Source organism: Pleurodeles waltl, chromosome 7, assembly GCF_031143425.1.
Source record: "Pleurodeles waltl isolate 20211129_DDA chromosome 7, aPleWal1.hap1.20221129, whole genome shotgun sequence".
NCBI lineage: Eukaryota > Metazoa > Chordata > Amphibia > Caudata > Salamandridae > Pleurodeles > Pleurodeles waltl.
In genome coordinates, this window is record NC_090446.1 from 125,994,006 (window position 1) to 126,016,646 (window position 22,641).

The 22,641-nt window shown below is 45.6% G+C and overlaps 1 protein-coding gene across 3 annotated transcripts in view; it reads right to left on the bottom strand.

Annotated features, from left to right (window-relative positions):
- Nucleotides 1-571: 571 nt before the first annotated feature.
- RTEL1 (regulator of telomere elongation helicase 1) overlaps nt 572-22,641 on the bottom strand; it is a 224,484-nt gene continuing 202,414 nt past the window's right edge. For 2 of the 3 annotated variants that reach the window (XR_011205455.1, XM_069243277.1), the window contains exon 35: nt 572-1,662. Coding sequence is in view for 2 of the 3 variants with exons in the window: in XM_069243277.1 (XP_069099378.1) it covers nt 1,631-1,662 (32 nt within the window). In the remaining variant the exon portion in view is untranslated. The remainder of the gene's footprint in view (nt 1,663-22,641) is intronic. The other variant, XM_069243278.1, reaches the window with a different exon arrangement.

Consider the following 22,641-nt stretch of genomic DNA (forward strand, 5'->3'; position numbering starts at 1 on the left):
CCACACAAGCATTTCAAATCTTTTACAGATTAGTCATCTGGCTGTTTTGATGTTCTAACTTTGAAATGAAAGAAAATAAAATATTGTGAGAACTGTTTACAAAAGCTCTGTCATGATCCAGATGCCGGAGCACCTCATTGGTGCTCTTCAAAACTCATCACCCCACATGCATACTGACGCACTCTAAAGGATAAGACAAGCTTAGACACAGACAGCTACACTATCTCCAGCCTCTTATGCTATTTGTATTACTTTGGAACAAAAGAGTATCCAGATTAGCATTCAATTTCAGCGAGATGTCCCATCTCCTGTGCATTATCCTGTGCATGGTATGTTGCAGATCCAACTCACAGGATAAAAGTGATTGCGCCTGATCAGAAAAACTGACTCTGTTCTAGGGTGCCAGAATCTAATTGCCACATATATTCCAATGTTTGTGTGAAGATGAAGTACACCCTAGGTGGATAAGCATACTTGGTTTCTAGACCTCATTTTACAAGCTGCAAAAACGGACAAAATTATATATATCCTCCACCCCTTAGAGATACAAAATCTAAGTACAGGCTAATAATCAAATTCAATTGCTTTATTATAAAATGTTTTCTTAAACAATGTCTTTAAAAATGAAACCTTTGGCTAGGATTGCACTAGTGAACATGTGCTGGAGTATATTCATCCTCCCCACATTTCGCTCCAAGGCAGAGATGCAGAGATACAGTGCAAAGATCGTTGTTTGTTCGTAAGATTGCTTGTTCTAGAGACTACATTATTCTCCCAAGATGCTCCGAAGAGGACATTCAAATTTTATTTCTCACCACCATGGTGTGTACTTGTGCGGGTATGCATGTATTGGTGTGTACAAGGGCAAGATGAGATCACCTCTACTGAAATATTTAAGGAAGCTTCTTGCTTCACCAGAAAGTGCATGTCTAGGGAAGGGTATTTTCTCTACATTAAGATTCATATAGTTGCGCTCCTTTCGAGGTAGCTTGCCCATATGGATTCTGCTCTCCAAGACTGCTGATAGCATTTCTTCATTCTAGACAATAGTTCTAAACATCGCATATTCTTACATGCCAGGCCTTCTCTCCAGCTAGCACATCTAGAGACCGGCCATCTTCTTAAGATGTTCTTGAGATAAAAGTTTGTTCTTCCATAGTCCCCGTTAAGAGAGGTGCTCTTCTCTTTGAAGAATGCGTAGATATAACGCCTCACTATAACTAGCCCATCTAAAGATGGACTAGCCTGTCCGGGAAATGTTCTTGTGGTATGCCACCTTTCCAAAAGGAAGTATCAACATTTCTTCCTGGCAGAAGAGAATGTACATCAAGCAGCTTTCCCAACAATAAGAAGGTTCACGATTGTTCTTAATTTCAACCAAATGCTCTGAAGTCCTTTCTCTTTGTCTGAGTAAGCATATGTTTGAGAAGCAGGCTCCTTAGATGCAATAGCGCTTTCACCAGATAGCCACAGGAAAGCATTTCAATCTACAGATGTTCATATACGTTTGCATTTATCATATGTGATTCTTGGTCTTAAGCGCAAAGTTATCCTCTCCACTCTTGAAAGACTACATCCAATGCATGTCTTGTCAGGGGAAAAAATCTTGTCTGAGGTGCCTCTTCCTCGGTCAACGCAACACTTTGGGCATTTTGGAGTGTTCTACAAAAAACATAAAATACATATTACTGGGAAGGCAGAAATGCTGAACAGCTTATCAGTAATAGACATATTCCACAAACATTCATTCAAATGATCAAACTAAAATAGCAACTCATTTGCTTCTACGAGTTGAAGTCACTCACATCCTGTTCCTAGTTAACCACTGGTGAACAATGGCCATCTATTATAAACTACACTGCACAGTAAGGAAATGAGGTTGGCCAAAGCTTTGTCATCTTCAATCAACTTTAACAGCTTCATAGCAGCAGAAAATGCATGTAAGCTACATCAGGCAATATAACTGAAGCACAAGATAAGTTGACAAATGGTACCCTGTTAGGAAGGAACACACCTATAAGGAAAATGGGGAAAACTGGGAAGTAGGGACTTGGACCTCCACAGTTAGGATTAGGGCTAGTAGTTGTGCACTCAAAGTTTGGCAGAGCAAAGAAACAATGCATGCATCACAGTTGGAAGAGGAGTTTGCAGTTTTAGGGGACACTGCACATGGGAAGAATCAGAGGAACCACCTCTGGTCTTCTGCGCTAGCATTTCAGCAGAGTAGAAGCGAGTCAACAACCAAAAGATGTCTGTGATTGCAGAGCTGAGGAATGAGACAAAGCATAAATACAGAAGGGAGGACAAGTTCGTATGTAGCCTTTCATGGTAGCAGAAACCCATTCTTCCCTTTTACCCTGACCCCACACTTTTCAGGGTGGCAAAACCTGCATATCAGAATGTGAATGTTGGTAAAAAGCAGCATTTAAGAGCTAGGTCTTCATGTTGGCAAAGTTGTTGCCTTCAGAACCTATACCTCGCACAAAGGAGTTTACCAACATTGAATTCTGAAGGGCTTTGTACGGAACATATGTTGGCCACAGCCACTTCAACATTGTGTTTATTGTCTCTGAATGTGATTTAGTGAGAAGTGACCTGTAAGGAAAAAGGAGGAGGAGAGCCGCAACGTCTGAGGCTAACAAAAGTAGTCAGAGAGGGGAAGGAGTTTATACAAGAATTAAATAAGAAATTATTAAATTCAGAGCCAGACCAACTTGACAATTAACAGATAGCTATCTATTTTCAATGGAACCTCTGTGTAATGGAATCTAATAGGGCAGGACAAGGTATCCATTTCACATCTGTCCCCTTCCCTGCAATAATGATGCTATAAATATTGTGTGCCAAAGTGAAAGTTTTGAGGACCATAACCCATCACCAAGCTGTAATAATACTTGGTGATGAACAAGCACCAGCCCCAGCTCATTGTCATACAGCTGGCTTTATACACTACTAATATATGAAATCAGAGGTTGGGTGTTGCCCTGTTTATCAAATGTACTGCTTCTAATACAGATGAAGAGGGCTGCAGTGTAGTTGCCATTAATTGCTGCACAATATTACCGGCGACAGGGTGTTGCTCTGTAATTGAGATGGATTAAAGCCTGAACAAAAGGTTACTTACCTCCGGTAAAAGCATTTCTGTGAGGTACATAACCTCTCCACAGATACCTCAGCTTACGAATACTCCTTCCAGGCTTAGACTGGTCCTGAATTTTTCCATAGCATTGTCTTTCCCAGGCACCATGCAGGTCAAGCTGTGTCCCTCCAGACATGACATCAGTGGAGTATATTTGGCACCAACCATCGCACACACATCAGTCCCTGATATATTTTCTGCACCGCATTGAGCCATTCGGAAAGCAGCTGAGAGCCAAAACAGTGACAAATACCCCACATTAACATGTTTGAGTACTTTGGGATAGTATCAATCACGGAACTAGCTCATTTGGGAGGTGAGAATGTAGTGAGGAATCTTCAGAAAGATTGTGTCTACCACAAATATCATTACTAAAGTATAATTACTCCTCATAGATATATTTTCCTGTAGAGTCCTCACCTAATGAATGACGCCCAAATTAGTTTCACCCTGGGAGGTGGGATTGAGTAGTACCAGTCAACCAAAAAAAACATGAAACAGCTTGGACAAGGTACCTATCACTGACTGCCTGAGATGTTAGGTAGTAATGCTTTGCAAAATTACACAAGGATGACATCATAGCAGCTCTGAAAATGGTGGCAACCGAGAAGCCTCAAAAAGAACAGTGGAAGCCACCAAAGCCATGGTAGAATATGGCCAGGGCATAGAAGTATACAAAGGATGAGCACAAGTGAAATAGTGTGTTTAGTCACACTGTGCCCTTTTTGGTTAATTTCTGTTTTCACATTTGATGCATCTGCATTGTCAGAGCTTTCTCATCTAGTGTAAGTTATGGGCTAAATAAAAGGTACCCTTCAAATGATTAAACAAGCCCATTCCCTCCACCCTTACCTTCCAAGTAGGCCTGTTCACCCCGCCTTCCTTACCATAAAAGTTTAGTGTGGGTCCCAATTTATAAACATTTTGCTCAAGGGTGGTTCAGAACAAACGTATTTGAGGTCCTCTACACCAGAGAGCCACAGAGTGGTAAGTGTATGAGACAAATGAGAAGACACTTTATTTTCTGGGCCATAGCTGAAAGGATTTACGAAAGGAACCTCCATTGGAGGTGCAGCTACACTTGAAGTCTTGCAGCAAGAGACGCCTGAGAGCATCTGTTCTCATAATGAGGGAGCCTCCAAGATGGGCTGCTACTGTAAAGACTCCCCACTGCTGCACCCATGTCTACTGCCAAATCACCTCCCATCATAGGATCCATGACTCCACACCATACTATTTGTTGATATAATGGACAGTATGTGTTGTTTGCGGAATCTGAAAATATCCCCTGAGATGAAAGGGAGAAAGGCCTTCAGGACAAGATGGACAGTCTGCAGGTCAAGCACATTTATGTGTGCAGGGCTCTTCTGACATGGACTGTCATGTCCCACAGGTAGGCATCTAAGTGCAGTGGGGATGAATGCGTGGCCATTGTAGCCTTTGTGGTCTTAAGTGCATTAACCCACCAATCTAACCACTCTAATGCTTTAAGATACACTTTTAGACCCAGTCCCAGTATTAACAGAAACTTGGAAAATTGTGCTATTTTGGCTGAAAGGCTCTGGATGGTAGTAAAGTCACTGGGAAAGAGAAGTGTCTAGGATAGGAGCCAACATTTGGTTTATTTCAGAAGTGTGCATATCAGAACAAAAACCATCATGCAATTTAGGATTATCTTCCGGTGACCAATTGGTTATGTCGTTACCGGTGAGAAGTTATACAGTTAACCGCCAAAGAAATATACAGGGGTACAATATTACCTAATTCTTTCTGGTCAGATCTGATATATCACTGGAGCTTCAGTTCAGAGTGTTTTCATTTATCAGAAAAGGAAATGCTAACATTTTCAAGTAAGTGTACCCGTTTCTTGATTTGCATTTGATCACATCCAACTCTGATAAGAGCTGGACCCACTTCAAGTGTATAGGTGTTCTTATCAAACAGAAAGAATGGTCCTAACACTCTTAATAAAACAATGCTTCCTGGAGCTAGGCAGAGAGATCTGGAGGACAGCTACGCTGCTGTTAGAAGTATGCTTTTTATGGTGCTTAGAATGAAGCCAATGGAAGATGGACAAAATATGCATCTTTCCTTGGCACATTTCTTTGCTGGCTTAAATGAAGCATCTTGAGGCTAGGGCACAGGAGAATAAATCTTTAATGAGAGTTGTTAAACCATTCTGATAAAGGACGTGCAATGACAAATCTTAGATGATGTACCCATGTGCCTATAATTTCCAAGGTGTATGGTTTGACTGTGTGATGGCGACTAAACTGCTTAGCTTGGACTGAGTTGTTAATTGTTACTAATCTGATCATAAATATCTGATTAAGAACTGTGGTAGAGACTAGGGTTTTAGTTCCTAGATATAAAATAAATGAACAAGTTACTTACCTTCAGTAACTCCTTATCTGGTAGAGACAATATCTAGTTGCAGATTACTTACCTTTGAATTTCCCCCAGGCGTCAGGCTGGATCTGGAGAACTTTGTGAGCAGTACCTCTATGCACCATGAGGTAGCGTTGATTGGCTTTGAGTCCATTGTGGCGTCATCCGCGCTGGATATAATGTCACGCTTCCTATTTAGGCACCACGCCAGCATGCCGACGTCAGTTTGTTTCCCCGACTTTCCACACCAGAAGCGCAGAGCCATAAAGAAACGGACTACTGGTGCATCAAAACTAAGGACCTCAAAGGGGAGTCCCTGAGTGGGGAGGATAGGTGGGTCGGTAAGGAATCTGCAACTACATATTGTCTCCACCAGATGAGGCATTACCGAAGGTCAGTAACTTGTTCATCTGCTAAAGACGTTTAGTTGCAGATTCCTTACATTTGAATAGCTACCCAAGCAATACCATGCCCGGATGTGGGTCTGCAAACCAAGTTCATATTAGAAAGTCATGCAGGACAGTATGGGCAAAGTGCCTGTTCCTACGGACCTGACTGTCCAGGCAGCATTTGTTTGGTGAAAGTGTGCAGAGTTGCCCACGTTGCTGCCAGACAGAGGTCAAGGACTGGAACTCTGCGAGCTAATGCAACTTTAGCTCTGGTAGAATGAGCACACAACCTTCAAGGGGTCGCGTTTTGGCCAGAGCTTAGCAGACCTTGATGCTGAGTACGAACCCATCTGGAAATGGTTCACTTCTGCACTGCCCGACCTTTCTTCGCATCCACTTAACTAACAAAGAGTTGATCATCCACCCAAAACACTTTTGTACGATCAAGGTAGAACGCCAACGCTCTTTATGGGTCCAGGCGGTGGAGTCTCTCCTCTTCCTTAGAGAGATTTGGGTGTGTGTAAAAAGTAGGCAAGGTGATGGATTGGTCTACATGAAAGGGTGTAACCACTTCTGGCAAAAAGGAGGCCACAGTGCGAAACACCACTTCGTCAGGATAGATAGAAAGGTAGGACGACTTAGATAACAATGCCTGCAAGCTCACTCACCCTGTGGGCAGTTGTAATGGGCACAAGGAAAGCTGTTTTCAAAGTGAGAAGCCTGAGAGGGCAATTGTGGAGAGGCTCGAAAGGAGCGCACATCAGAAATGTCAAAACCAAATTCAAGTTCCATTGAGGCATAATGAAAGGGGATGGGGGGAACATACGTGTAAGGCCTTTGAGAAAGCTATTTACAATAGGAGACATAAACAAAGAAAGTTGATCAGGCAACCTAAAAAAAAAGCAGAAACAGCAGACAAATAACCTTTAAGAGTGCCCATAGCAGAGCACTGCTGGGCAAGAAAAAGGATAACCAAACCACAGAACCTTAGAAAGAGGGCAGAAAGGGGGGGGGGGGTCAATAGACTTGTCTGTGCACCATGCCACAAATTGCTTCCAGGTGTATACCGTTTTGGTGCAGGGATGCCTGGCTGACAAGATTGCATTACAGATTTCAGGAGGAAGGTCAAAAGCTGTCAACTGTCGCTGCTCAATCTTCACGCAAGAAAGCAGAGAGCCGACAGGTTCGGGTGCAGAACACTCTCCTGATGCTATGACAGAAGATCCTCCCGAAGGGGTAGTCTGATCGGAGGATCAATGGATATGCTCGGCAGTTCAGGATACCAGACTCTCCATGCCCAGTCCGGAGCCACAAGGATTACCTGGGCCTGGTCATTCTTGATCTTCTTGAGAACACTGGGCAGAAGTGGTATGGGTGGAAAGGCATACAGGAAGCCTGAGTTCCACTTGAGGTGAAAAGCATCTTTGAGCAACTGCTGCCTTGGAAACTCCAACGTGCAAAACTGTTGACACTTTGTGTTCTCTGCGGAGGCAAACAGAACTAACCAAGGCTCTCCCTGCTGCTAAAAGAGACCTTGCGCCACCTCCGGATGGAGACGTCATTTGCGATCAACTAAATATTGTCCGCTTGGTTCCTCTGCCCTCGCAGTCAGAGATCCCTGTTATTCCAGCCACATCCACAGACGCAGAGCCTTCTGGCAAAACGTCCACGACCCCACCTCGCTTCTTGCAGTACCACATGGCGGTTGTGTTGTTCGTGAACACCTGCACCATCTTTCCCTTAACAGGGGGAAGAGAGGCTTTTAATGCCAGCCAGATCGCACAGAGCTCCAAACGGTTAATGTGGAGTCTGGATTCCGCTGGAGACTAGATGCCTCTGATCTCCATTTCTCCCAGATGGCCGCCCCTTTCCAGGAGTGACGCATCTGTCACAACTGTCAGATCTGGGTGGGGAAGAGAGAGGGATCTGCCGCTGAGCCAACTGCGATTTGTCAACCACCACTGCAGATCTTTCGCAGTTCCCTCCAAGATCTGGACCTTGTCGGAGAGATTTCCTTGATGCTGTGCCCACAGGAACTTCAGGTCCCATTGCAGAGCCCGCATATGCCATCTGGCATGTGTCATCAGCAGGATGCTGGAGGCAGTGAAGCCCAACGGGCTCAGAGTCATTCTCACTGAAATCCAGGATAGAGGCTGAAACATCAGTATTATACCCTGAATATCCTGGACTCGCCGCTTGGGAGGCAAAGCCTGAAACTGCACTGTGTCTAGAACAGCTCCGATGAAATGGAGCGTCTGAGAGGGAGTCAGGTCTGACTTCGGCACAGTTATAGTGAACTCCAGCAAATGCAGGAGGTCCACTGTAGTCTCTAGGTAGGAAACATCAGCATGGGGCGACCCCGCCTTCAACAGCCAGTCATCAAGTTAGGTGAAGACAAACACCTTATCTCTGCAGATGAGCCACAAACACCGCTATAACCTTGGTGAACACTGAAAGTGCTTATGGCCTACCATTAATCGCAAGTAATACCGTGGACTGGCAGGAAGGGAATACGGAAATAAGGCGTCCAGCCAGTCCAAGGCTACCATCCAGTCTCTTGTGTCCAGGGCAGAGAGAACCTGAGCCAGAGTCAGCACCCTGAACTTCTCCTTATTGAGGAAGTGATTTAAGGACCGAAGGTCTAGGATAGGGCAGAGGTCCTTGTCCTTTTTGAGTTCCAGAAAGTAGCAGGAATAGCAACCAGGAGAGGGAGGGGCAGACTGTCCAGACCGCTGGCCACCTGATCCACAAGGACGGTGGATCCTGCGCCCTCGGCCACATAGAGGGTGGGCAGAATGCACAGCACGGTGGCTGGCTGGGAATGGACACATTTGGAGGCCCCTTCCATAGCTACGAAAGGGGTGAAAGGCAGACTCTGGGGGGTGGGGATGAGGGGCCACTTGAGGCCCAAGGACTTATCTATAGCCCGAAAATCCTTGAAGTGCTAAAAGCGCTGAGTCTGCCTGGTCTCCGAACAGACGGGTGCCATCAAAGGGCATGTCTATCAAGTTAGCTTGAACATCCCCTCAAAAGCCAGACGTCCTCAGCCAGGGGTGGTGCCTTAGGGCCACTGTCGATGAAACCGCTCTGCTTAGTGAGTCTGTCTTGTCCAGTCCGCAACATATTGTGAATTTCGCTGCATCTCTCCCATCGGCAACAGCCGGAGAGAGTACAGCCCGAGCCTCCTCCAGGACCTGTCACAGCACTAGCACAACCCTGGCTCACAGTGTTTGATAATAATGGCCCAAAAGGCATGAGGTGTTCACAGACTGCAATGCAAGGCTGGTGGAAGAAAACATTTCCGTCCCAAGTGTATCCAACCTCTTAGATTCCCTATCCGGGGTAGCGGAAGGGAACGCGCCCTGGGACGTGGAAGCTTGGATAAGCAAGCTTTCAAGGGTGGAGTGATGCGTCACAAAACTTGGGTCCCCTGGAGCGGAGTGATGGTGGCGGGTGATTGTCCTATTCACAAGAGCCTCTGTGCTGGGTTTGGACCAGGTACCCAGTAAGACATATGTGAGGGCCTCATTAAACAGGAGCATGGGTTCCGAGGTTGAAGCTCCTGGTTGTAACACCTCTGTCAGGAGATTAGTCCTGTCGGCCACCAAGGACAACTCGAGGTCCAGGACCTCAGCTGCCCTCACCACCACAGACCATAAAGCTCCCTCTTCCATAGCCACGGTAGGGGGAGAAAACATGCCGGTACCTGGAGAAGTATCCAGTCCGCTGGCTTGACCCAAGTCTGTATGCCAATCGAATGTAGTCGTTCATGGTGCTGGTATTCTACAAGGTCCAGCGACCCCTCCCATTCATCCCCAAAACCTAAACCATAACAAAAATGCTCAAGATCTGACCTATGGAGGCAAAGCTCCTGCGGGTGTTGGAATAAGCGTTATATGATGCTCAACTGTCTCTGAGTCGGAGTCGGTGCTGGTGCCACCCACTGGTGTGGATGGCGCCAGGAGTGTCGGGTTGGTATGACTCAAGCCAGTTCGGATCCAGGACTGGATCCTTCGGTGACCCTCAGCGCAGAGGCCGAAGCCGGGGGCGCGGAACCTGAAGGGGGCCCTTCCAACTCTGCAGGGCCCAAAGGCGCTCCAGCGGTGTCAAACTGTCCAAAAATGAGGTGCATGGTCTCGTAAAAACTCTGAGTTGGGAGGGGTTTCTCTGGATCCCGGAAACTCGGGGAGGCAAGGAGTCGGCCAAGACGCAGGCTCTGCAGAGTGAGACCTAGAACGTCAATGCTCCCTTGTCTCGTCTGCCGACAGACGAGAAGTCAAATGATGTAAAACTTTGGGCCCTGTGGAAAAGTTCATGATAGGGCTTGTCATTAAAATTAGCCTGAACCGTTTCCTTTGCCACATGGATTACATTTTTCTCTACTGACACCTATACTAGGACTGTGTTGCCAACGTCTTCGAAATCAGCCCTGAAAAAGGACCTTAATGAAAGGGGATGATACTTTAGTTGGTTTTGCCTTCTTCATACAAGAGTCACAGGCCACAAGGTCATGTTCTAAACCCAGATACCATATTCTGTGATCATGGAGCTCCTAGAGGGACATCTTCTTGCAGAACCATTTGCAAAACTTAAAATCTGGATGGCTTTCAAGTAGGCATTTGACATAATTGCTGTTGAAAATGGGGACAAATTGTCGACAAGACAGAGGGCACTTGATCATATCTATGAGGACATAAAATACTCTGGTGATGTCACATCCAAAGGAGGATGCACGACTAAGGTCATGTGGTACCACTTGGCAGCGGTGGAGAACCACTGCTGAGGAAAATGTTTTCCATGGCAGTCTGAAGATGGAAAGGAATACGCCTAACGGGAGGAATCTGTGAGAAGATATATCCATCAGAAATCACCTAAGGGTGGAGTTAGCATGTTTTAGGCAAACCTTGCTGCTCGATTTAACTAACATTTGCCCTTAGCACTATGTGCTGCCTCTAGTCACGAGTCATTGTGTGTTCTGTTGCCAAGTCGGACTCACTGCAGCATTATTATACATCAAAAATATTATATGGTGAGGATCCAGCAACAAAATAGGCAGCACAGCACGTCATGAGTAACAGGAAATGTAAGGAACACTTGTTGAAGGCAGGAATATGTGTACAGAGTAATTACCTCATAGAGGATAAAGTTAAGAAGCAGTTTGTGAAGAAGACACGAGTCAGAACAAATCAGAGTCTCAATTAGCTATGTTTTTACAGAACACTAACAGATAAGAGTTACGTCTAAGGTACTCAGGTAGTAAGTTCCAAATTCTTTGGTTCTTGGCCGGAGAATTCCTGATTTAACATCTCAGACAAAGTGGGTTTTTTTCAGATTCCTGTAGAAGGATGGGTTTGCTTCTGGTGTTAAGCTCCTCTCCCAGTGTCTGCAGTTTGTTGTTCAGGTACTCATGAAGGATGATATTTGGCGCTTTATTGGTTATACTGTCCATCATAAAGTAAATTGTGGCTTTAAGGTGTGGCCAGTGGAGGTCCTTCAAAACCGGAAAAGGTTCTCTTTTTTTCTGCTCCACTGACCATCCAACCTGCAGCAAGCAGGACTGCTTTGCGACGAATTCCATGTGAGCAACTGACTGTAACTTTTGTGATGTAGACTTCGATCCTGAGGTATTGTTCATTACGAAGCCAGCGATCTCACCTATGGGATCAAGTTAGGTATAATTTAGCCTACATGCCAGTTAGATAAACCATTTTTTGACAAAGGGGCTTTTGTCATCAGATAGAAGAGGACAAATTCAGTTTTCCAAGTTTAGATTCATGGAAGTAAAGATCATCCCGTTCATGAGAGTTTCACCAAAGGATTTCAGAGTTAGGTTGTCAGATGTGTTGGATACTTTAATTTAAGATTTATATTTTTTCCAGCAGTATTACCTATAAAGAATTAATGGCGAAAGGGAGATGACTGAATCTAGAGAGAATCCACAGTTTACAGGAATGATAGAAGATCTGAAAGGGCCTTGTTAACTGGACATTGCTCGTCAAACTGTTGTTGGAGGTATGTTGAAGAAGTTGTAATGAAACTGTTCTCATTACTATTGCAGAGGAAGGGTATCTCAAGTTCTAGTGGGTCGTTGAGTTTCCGTATGTTTCTTGAATAAGGGGTCATTTTGCCAGTTTTAATACAGCTGGAAAAATTCCTTCCACCAGGAAAGCATTCGTTGTTTTCAGAACTCGTGGTGCCGTGTCTTCAACACAGTGTTTTATTAGCTGTGCTGGAATTGGAGCCTTTATATATGTTGAGGGATTGTTTGAGGCAATACTATGGTGTATTTTTATGATGTTAGGTTTACTGAATGACCCTGATGTTTCTTTTAGGAATTTCCAGCTGGGTGTCTGGGTCACAACCTGACTGTATTCCTTTGTGTGTTTTTATGATTTTACTGTGAGAGAAGTTGTTAATATTTGATACAAGCACGGCTGAGCTGGAAACATTGCTTACAAATTGAGATTGCTGGAAGGTTCGATAGTTTGGAAAAAAATACTTTCGGGCATTTGAAACTTAATTCAGCAGTGTACTAAAATACCTGCTTTTAGAGATGTTTTCTTGAGCATCTGTTTTTTTTTGTCTTAAAAGGCCTTCGATGTTTCATAAGTTTGACAGTTTTTCCCGATTTCTTTCGAGCTGTCTGATGATCCTCTTGCCAGAGGTCAGCTTGTGTTATTTACCAGAGGACCAATAGTTCGTAGTTTAATAATTTGTGCCAGACGGAGACTGATTTGCTGATGATATTAAGGGTTGGGCAGTTATAGCAGTGGATGAGACTTTCCATTGATATTGGCATGTTCTTATCTATTTGTATGCACATAAGCGCTACAGAGAACTGAGGTAAAGGAATGTTAGCTAGGCCCATTATCCATAGTTTTGTTGGTTTAGATTGTCTCATTTTGTGAACCTGAATGCGAGTCAAGCGAAGTGGAAATGCGTGGTAGTTAGCCTAGTCCATCATGATGGGCTGACCTAAGGTAATGAGGTTGGTTGAGTATGCGAGGAAGTAAAGGATGCTATCAGGGCAGTTGTTCCATTCCTGATACCAGAGTATTAGAAACTGGGTCTCTAGTTGGCAGAGGTATACACCCTTGTCCAAGTAAGGACCACAATCCTAGTCAAGGTAAGTAACAACACAAACCAAATTATCCTATGCTCACCCGCTGGTAGCTTGGCACCAAGCAGGCAGGCTTAACTTAGAAGACAATGTGTAAAGTATTTGTGCAATAATTCATACCATACAGTAACACAGTGAAAACACTACAAAAATACACCACACAGGTTTAAAGAAATGGATATTTATCGGAGTAAAATATAGTCAAAAACGTTTAGAATCCAGTGTACACAATCAAAGTTATGATTATTTTTAAAGATTAGATCCCATTAAAGCGCTTAGAAACTAAATAGCTCCAACTAGGGTTATCAAGGCATTGTTGACGGAGTCGTCCCCATTAATATGACGCCACAGGCGTCAGGCACAGAGTCGCACAGACCTCCAGGCACAGTATCTTTGAAAATGAAGAAACAAAGACGTTGCACAGAGTCATGGAGGATAAACATCTCTGGAGCTGGTGCGGCGTCAGACCCTTACGGCGTCTGGAGAGGTGAGGCCCTGGTTCTGTTCTGCGAGGTGAGGCGTCTGTTCCATCTGGTTGCAGGGGGAGCTGGTGCACCGTCAATGGCGAGGAGTCGGTTCCTTGTTACCCTGCGGGGTCGATGAATTCAGTCAGTCAAGACGTGATGAGTAGACTTTGCAGTGTCGCGATCACACTGTGGGATGTCAGCGGCATCGCGGCAACGTCGGACTTGCTTTGCAGGCCACGGACGTTGCATGCAGCAAGGTCCATGGGAGCAGCTGCGCCATCGGTGCTGGCGTCGCTGAAGTCATTCCAGGAATCCCTCAAGTCAGTGAACTAGCTAAAAGCTAGTAGATGAAGTCTTTGTTGGCCCTGAGACTTAAGAATAGGGGGCAAGCTCAATCCAAGCCCTCAGAGAGCACATTTGGGGAAAGCAGAGTCATTCAAACACAGTCAGGGGCCACCAGGCAGCAAGGCAACAAGCAGGGCAGTAGTTCTTCTCAGCAAAGCAGTCCAGATGAGTCCTCTGGGCAGCCAGGTAGTTCAGTCCAGGTGTAGATCCAGAAGTGTCTGATTTGGTGGGGTCAGAGACCCAGTTTAAATACTCCAAAATGCCTTTAAATTGGGGGAAACTTCAAAGACTGGTTTTGAAATGCACAAGTTTCCCTTTCAGCCTAGTTCTGTCTGCCAGGATCCCTGTGGGGTTTGGGGAGGATCTGGGGGGTTATTAGTCCTTTGTGTGAGGGCAGGCCAGTGGCCTTTAAAGTGTAAGAGAAAGCCCCTCCACCCTTCCTGCCCAGGGAGACCCATTCAGTATGCAGATGAATGCACAGGTAGCCGAGTGTCCTGAGTTTATGGCCGTTTGGGTGGAATTCACAAAGGGAGCTGTCAACCAGCACAGACCAGACGTGGATTGGAGACAGGGCTTTATGGCACAGATGGCAGTAAGTGCATCTTTTCTAAAAGTGGCATTTCTAAAATAGCAACATTAAATCCAACTCCACCAGTAAGCAGGAGTTTCTGTTACCATTCTGACAATATTAAATATAACAGGGCTACTCCTACCTGATCAAAATCTACCACTTAAAAGTATATGGGGGCAGTTCTAATGCTGGTCTATGAGAGAGGCAGGGCTCACAGTAGTGGAAAACAAATGTATGAGTTTGTCACTACCAGGACATGTAAAACACATAAGCCCATGTCCTTCCTTTTACTTACATATCACCGTGCCCTGTGGGTTACATAGGGCCTACCTCTGGGGTGACATATGTAGACAAAGGGGAGTTTAAGGCCTCGCAGGTAGTTTTAAATGCCAAGTCGAAGTGGCAGTGACACTACACATGCAGGTCTTGCAATGGCAGGCCTGGGACCTGGTTAAGGGACTACTTATGTGGGTGGCACAATCAGTACTGCAGGCCCACTAGTAACATTTATTTTACAGACCCTGGGCCCATGTAGTGGACCTCACTAGGAACTTACAGGTAAATTAAATCTGCCATGTTTAGGGGAGAGAGCATATGCACTTTAGCACTGGTCAGCAGTCCGAAAACCGCAAACACTGGGTCAGAAAAATGGAGGGAGGCAGGCAAAAAGTTGGGGGATGACCACCCTAAGGCTGTCAGGTCTAACACCGATTTTGGGAGCCAGAGGATTTTTCAAATGTTTCAGGGGATGTTAAAGTCATCCAGGAAGACACTGGTGGAGTACCAAGATACCATGTGTAGGAAAAGTAGACTCTTTATAGCATGGTTACCACCACTTTTTGCCTCTGTTGTCAGTGTGTTAGAATGTGTTCACTGGTATCCTGCTAACCAGGTCCCCAGTGATTTTGCTCTCTCCCTTCTAACATGGTAACTTGTACAATTTTCACCCCACATTTGGCATACTGGTGCCCTCATGTAAGTCCCTAGTATATGGTACCCAGGTACCAAGGGCATTGGGGTACCAGGGGATCCCCATGGGCTGCAGGATGTTTTATGCCACTCAAGGGGAGCCCCTGCTAAGTGTTCTGCAGGCCTGCCATTGCAGTCTGCGTGAAAGGGTGCATGCACCCTTTTTCACAACAGGTCACTGCACCAGGTCACTGTAAGACACCCCTATGGCAGGCCCTCCTAGCCCAGAGGACAGGGTGCGAGTCCCTGGGTGTGAGGGAACCCCTGCACTATCAGAGGTGCCCCTACGAACTCCAGTTCCATTTTCCTGGGCTTAGAGTGCGGGGATGCCATTTTATGCGTGTACTGGACATAGGTCACTACCTGTGTCTAGCTACATAATGGTAACTCTGAACCTAGGCACGTTTGCTACCAAACATGTCGGAATCATATCCCAAAACTGTTGTCAGTATTGGAAGTATGATTCCATGCACTCCGGGGGATCCTTAGAGGACCCCAGCATTGCTCCTACCAGCCTTCTGGGGTTTTCCAGGCAGTCCAAACCGCTGCCACCCCTCAGACAGGTTTCTGTCCTCCTGCTGCTTGAACACCTCAAGCCCAGGGAGGCAGAACAAAGGACTTCCTTTGGGAGAGGGGGGGTAACACCCTCTCCTTTCGGAAATAGGTGTTACATGGCTTGGGAGGGATAGCCTCTCTAACCCACTAGTATGCTTTGAAGGGCACATTTGGTGCTCTCGGTGCATAAACCAGTCACCACTGGTTCTGGAACGAAACTGGACAATGGAAAGGGGAGTGACCAATCCCCTGTCCATCACCACCCCAGGGGTGATGCCCAGGGCTCCTCTTGAGAGTCTCTGGGTTCTGCCATCTTGAATCCAAGGTTGGCAGGGACCTCTGGGAGCATCTGAGTGGCCAGGTCAGGCAGGTGACGTCAGAGCCCCCTCCTGATTTGGTGGAGGTAAGTCCTTGCCTTCCTATGCAGGTCAGTACCTCTGTGCACATCGTCTCTTGCAGGTACCAAGGATTGTTTGCATCTCCTCCAAGGGATCTTCAGGCTCCGTTTGGCCCTGGCCCCAGCATACTTTCCTTCGACGCACAGCCCTCTGAATGCTTCTCCTGCGGCTTGGTGCCCTTCTCCAGTAGTGCTGCGTGGGCTCCTCTGACTCTTGGTTCCTCGTCCAATGGGTCTCCTAAAGGGGTGCCTCTTGTTCTGTGGACTCTCTGCCTTGCTGAGGGCTCCCCTAGGACTCCCTCCATGGGTTGATTCCTCCTGGACCTTGCTGGTCCCCGGCAGTTCCACTTTTGCTTCACTACAACTTCTGCCTTTGCTTTGTTGGTGGCTTTTACACACCACTGACGGACTTCAGTCTTTCACCCAGCATGGGGCATCGACTGCATCCTCCAGGAACTCTTCACCTGCTCCAGGGCTGCATTTCTGACCAACTCTGTCCTACAGTCGACCAACTCGTGCTTCCACAGCTGGGTGGGTAGTAGCTCCTACTCCTCCTGGACTCTTCTGGACTTGGTCCCCTTCTTCCACAGGTCTTCCTCTTCAGGAATCCACTACTAGTTTCTTGCAGTCTCGACTGGGTGTTACATTTTCTTCATTCTTTTCCTTTTGGGTGGTTTGGGGAAATCCAGGAACTTACTTGTTTCTTCCTGGTCACTGGGTGGCACTACAGTACTTACCTGTGGGGTTTCCTAGTATCCCAGCTCCCCTCTACACATTCCACTTATCTAGGTGGGGGTCCTCTGTTCGCATTCCATTTTTTTAGTATATGGTTGGGGTCCTCCCAAGGGTCACTATTGTCTATCTGCATTTGCACTGTTTTCTATCACTTTCTATACCTATTGCTGATTGCTAGTGTACATATCTAGTGTGTTACCTCCCATTGGAAGGTTGCCTCTCTAGTACTTTTTGGTATTGTGTCACTAAAATAAAGTACCTTTATTTTTCTAACACCAAGTGTTTTCTTTCATGGGTGTGAGTACTGTGTGACTACAGTGGTATTGCATGAGCTTTGCATGTCTCCTAGATAAGCCACAGCTACCTCTAGAACGCCTGACTTCTAGACACTGCCCACACTACACTAATAGGGGATACCTGGACCTGGTATAAGGTGTAAGTACCTCAGGTACCCACTACACACCAGGCCAGCTTCCTACACCATGGAAATGAAGAGATCACTAAATTGCTCTAAGGAGGAGTAATAATGGCCCTGAAGATGATGTGGAAGCTTAGCATTTTTATGACTAAGAGTGTGATTCCAATTGACATCATTCAAAGGAGGAATAGAAGGAAGAATGCGTAATAACGCACTTCCATTAAATTTTGAGAATTATCGCACCACCCGCTATCTTTGTGTCAGGTACGTCTTTGTGGAGAAGTGGGGTGTTAGCTTGCAGTAGATGCTCCAATGTGTCCGATAACACTGGAATCTGTGAATTGGTCTGTGGTTGGAATTACTTTATGCCATATATTACATCGTACTGAGTGCCGGCCTGTGGTTTTCATTCTTTCTGTTACCAATATCATTAGACATAGTTTATTGACATGTGGCTGACGTATCATGTTGCTGATCGTTACTGAAGTGTGGAAATTGGATTTGCTGCAAACTTACACTAACAGACACTTATTTCTCACATCCACACCAAATCAACGACGTTCAAAACGACTCCATGTACAGTCGCCCCACAGTGATTCAAGTTAACAATAACAAAGTAACAGGCAGCCCAATAACAGCTGACTCCAGCATTCTTTGACGCATTTGAGTTCTAATGAACCACGCATCTTTTTGTAATGGGTGCAATGGATTGTAAATATTTTGATATTGGTTTGGGCTTGGAGGTGACAAAAGGAAGAAGCATCAATTGTGTTTTGGACTGAGTTTGAAATAAGAACTCACTTCGCCAGTTTCCAGGTGCCTTCCCACAGTACTACCTTTTTTTCAAAGGCTCTCTATTGTCTCAAATTTCATACATTTGACCAAGATAATAGTTTTGGCCACAGAAAGTTCAGTGTGAGACAAACTGCCTTCACATGCCAGGGTAATAATGACCAATAAGCAGCGAGTGGAGCGGGAAACAGCCTTTACAATGTGCAAATTACCAGGCAGTGCCTTTACCACTCATTTCATACCACCCACATTTTTACCACACATGGGAAGTCTATTTAAGGTATGTATAAATGTTTGTGTGTGTGTATGCACCAAAGAAAAGCCATGGTTGCGCTGACAAGAGTCCTAGCTTTGCCGGTGCTCCCGACGGTCCTGAGCTTCCGTCACAGATAAATACACAACTGTCGTCCCATGTAATCCACGGCAAACAAGAAGTGGCACACTAATTGAGGTTATCCAACCCTATAACCGTGCTCACCACCTATATGAATTGATATATGTGAGTCTATAAACAAATACATACATACACATACATACATATTTAGGGTAGGATGGGGGTTTTAAGGTTTAGTGTTGGGTAGGGGTTTAGAGAAAGTTAGGGGTATAGGGTAGTAAAGGTATTTTAGCATTTAGGAATGGATAGGGGTATAGGGTTATAAGGGTAATTTAGGGTTTAAGAAGTGTAATGGATGGTAACGTTATTTTTATCAATCAATCAGGATTTATAAATAGTGGCAAATCACCGGTGAGGGTCTCAAGGTGCTGGATTTGCTAACTGCTTTTCGGTGCTCTAATCATTTGAATAGCCATGTCTTGACTCTTTTCCTGAATTTCCGAAGTGATGTGGCATTCCGGAGGTGCAGGGGAAGGTCATTCAAAGCTTTGACCCTAACGTGAGAAAAGAAGAGTCCTCCGCTGTTGAATCGGTGGATCCAGAGGGCTGTCTGCGGGGAAGAGGGAGGCGGATCACAGGCGTCTAGTTGGTTGGTGGAAGGTTGTTTGTTTGTTGATGTATGCTGGTCCTTCATTGTGCAGGGCTTTGCATGCATGGGTCAGATTCTTGAACTGGCATCTCTTCTGGATCGGGAGCCAGTGTAACTTCTTGAGGTGCAGGGTGATGCGAGTCCATCTGGGGAGGTCAAGGATGAGTCTTGCTGCTGAGTTTTGTATTATCTGTAGTCTCTTCAGGAGACGTGCAGTGATTCCTTTATAAAGAGTATCACCATAGTCCAGCCTACTGATGCAAGGGCTTGAGTGACGCTCCTTCTGGTGTTGATTGGGAACCACCTGAAAATCTTACAGAACATGCATAGGGTGTAGAAGCAGGCAGACAAGAGTGTGTTTACCTGTTTCTGCACAGATAACTTTCTGTTCAAGATGATGCTGAGGTTGCGGGCATGGTCTGTCGGGGAAGGATCTGGTTCAGCAAGTCACAATTGTCGTTCCATGGCGAGGTGTTGTTCCCAAAGATGAGGACTTCCGTTTGTCTGTGTTGAGCTTGAGACAGTTGACCTTCGTCCAGTCAGTGATGTTCATCATACATCTGTGGAAGCTGACTCTGGTGGTGGATGGATCTTCTGACACCGAGAAGATGAGCTGGGTATCGTCGGCATAGGTTGAGTGGAGTTTGTGCGATCTGATGGTGTTGGTCAAGGGGGTTGATGAGTTCGTGCTGAAGAGGGTGGGGCTGAAGGATGATCCTTGTGGGATGCCACAGATGATGATCTTGGGTTCCGAGGTGAATGGTGGGAGACAGATTCTGTGGGTTCTTCCATGAGGTATGAGGTGATCCATTCTGAATTCCGATTTGGTGGCGCCTGTTGAGCAAGATGTGGTGGGAGACAATGTAGAAGGCGGCTGACAGGTCCAGGAGGATGAGGGCTGCTGTTTCGCTGCAGTCTAGGAGGGTCCTAATGTTGTCAGAGGATGCATTCAGGGCTGTCTTGGTGCTGTGATTGGCTCGGAATCCGGGGTCCAGGAGGTTGTAATGTTCCAGGTGTTCGGTGAGTTGCTGGTTGATTGCCTTTTTGAGAACCTTCGCCAGAAAGGGAACCAGGGAGATGGGCCGGTAGTTCTTCAGATCTTCTGGGTCAGCGCATGGTTTCTTCAAAAGGGGCCGCACTTCAGCGTGCATGGAGAGGGCGCGAGCTATAGTTACTTGAGCTAACCATAACAATAACAGCTGAATTTCTATTGTTTTGTGCAAGCAAGTTCAGATCCTAACTATAACGTCCCTGTAAACTTAGCTTTTTTAAGTGAATTATATTTATCTTCTACTGGTGGTCCCTAGTAAGTAGTTAAAGTTAGGACCTAGTTTCCATATAAAAAGCATCTTTTGTTTTGCAAATAAATTTGCGGCCATTTTGCAAATTTTCAAAAGTAATACGACAGTCGGTTCAGCTGCTGTCTTGAAAGTTTGTGGGTGATCTGTAAAGCGGGGGCTGAGAAAAAGAGGGTCCCAAAATGCATTTTCCCCATGCATTTTCCCAAAGGGATTTTGAACACAACTACAGACTGAACCACTGGACAAAATTACACCAAATTTGGCAGAAAGCTAGCTTTTGGTTCAGAAAGTGTGTCTTTTGTGATTTTGTGTAAATCCGTTCAGTAGCTTTAGAGATTCTAAAGTAAAAAGAAATAGAGCTATAGAGACCGGTAGGCTCTGCTGATCCCGGAGATGCCATGCTGAGATCTGATTGGCTGCCAACACTTCAACTAAATCTCCAAAAAGTAAAGAAAAAATTAAAAGGGGGCAGGATAGGAATACCCTGACCATTAGCCTTGGAGCTGGGGACCACCTCGGGCTCCAACAGGCTAAAAAAACATTTTTATAAGTTCTCGGCAAATTGTGCAGAGGATGCACAAATCCACCAATTTTTTTTTTTTTTTTTAAACCAAGCACGTTTCAAAATATATCCCCCAGGTGGGCCAGGTCTCGGGCCAAGAGGCAATATAAAAAAACGTGCATTTGAAATGCAATAGGTCTTGCACTGAGTTACATCTATTGGCGTTGTAAATTCATAACTGGACTTTTCTTGCAACATAAACTGGTCAACCCTGCCTCATATTTTGGTCTTATGCTGCCATATAATTCCAGTGGCCCTACATATAACTAAAGCACTTCCATTTACCTTCTTTCTCGATCTGCAGTAAAAAATGAAAATGTTGCCATTTAGCATCGTAATTTAAATCTGCCATGCTAATTCCAGTAGAATAACACTTTCACCACCCCACCACCAGAGTTGCTGGCTGGCTAACACAATTCCCAACAAAAAGACACAGGACAGCCATGGAAGAGTAACGAGAGAAATAAACGTAAATAAAGATAATTAATTTCTAAGTTTGTTGGCTCTGTGGGAGGCAGCGTTCAGAGCTGGCTCACAAACGTTTGTGTATTTACAAGTTTATTTGCAGGTTGAGTTACACTTCTGTGGGTAAAAGCAGCTCTGTTCTGCTAATCCCTTCCATGACTTTCCAGAGCGCATCTGCGGCAGGCCGGTGCACTGAGTCACTTTTGGTTACTCAGCGTGTCTGTTTCATTTTTGCAAAATTTCTCCTTAATGGATGAGGGGCAGATAAGATTCTTCCTGTTTCTCTTACTAAGCCATGGCAATATTTTGAAACCTACTTGAGCTGCTGCAGGGTGTGAACATCTTGAAGGTAGTCATTTAAAAAAACAAGCCAGCAGAGCAACCCTTGCTCTACCCCACCCCCTGACTCCAATGACTGCGCCATCGAAGCAACAGATAAAGAAACAAGGTGGAATTATACAGTAGTTAGTCCCTGCTCTGAAAAACGAAAAGAAGGGACAAAGAGGCAGAAATGAACACTAGTGAGCAAGGAGAAAGGACACTGCAACCAACAAATTGCTTTAAGCCATAAGAAGTATACTAATGTATACAAGAGGCCGTATGCTTACACTCGACCTAAAAAGGAAGAGGGTGCACACGGGGTCCCCCCTCCTAAAGCTCTCTTGAGCTCCAGGGACCACCACATCCCTAGGGTTTTACTGTAATATTAAGGGGGGCTGCGCAGACCTCCCCCTTCATTTGGCTCATATGAGAACCAGGGATCACCACTTCTCTGCGGCTTTACAATCATAGTGGTGGGGAGGTGGGCGCACAGAACCCCCTCCTGGGGCTTTTCCATGCCTCGGGGACCACCACCTTCGTGGAACTAAAAACCGATATATGCAGTGGGGCCACATAGATACCCCTAAGCCCCGCGACCACCACCTCTCTGGGCCAAACAAGTAATTAAAACTGGGAAGGGCTGGGACTGCCACCTTCCCAGGGCAAAACCTGAATTACATGTGGGAGGGCCACACAGCTCTGCTGGATGCCTCAGGGAGTGCCA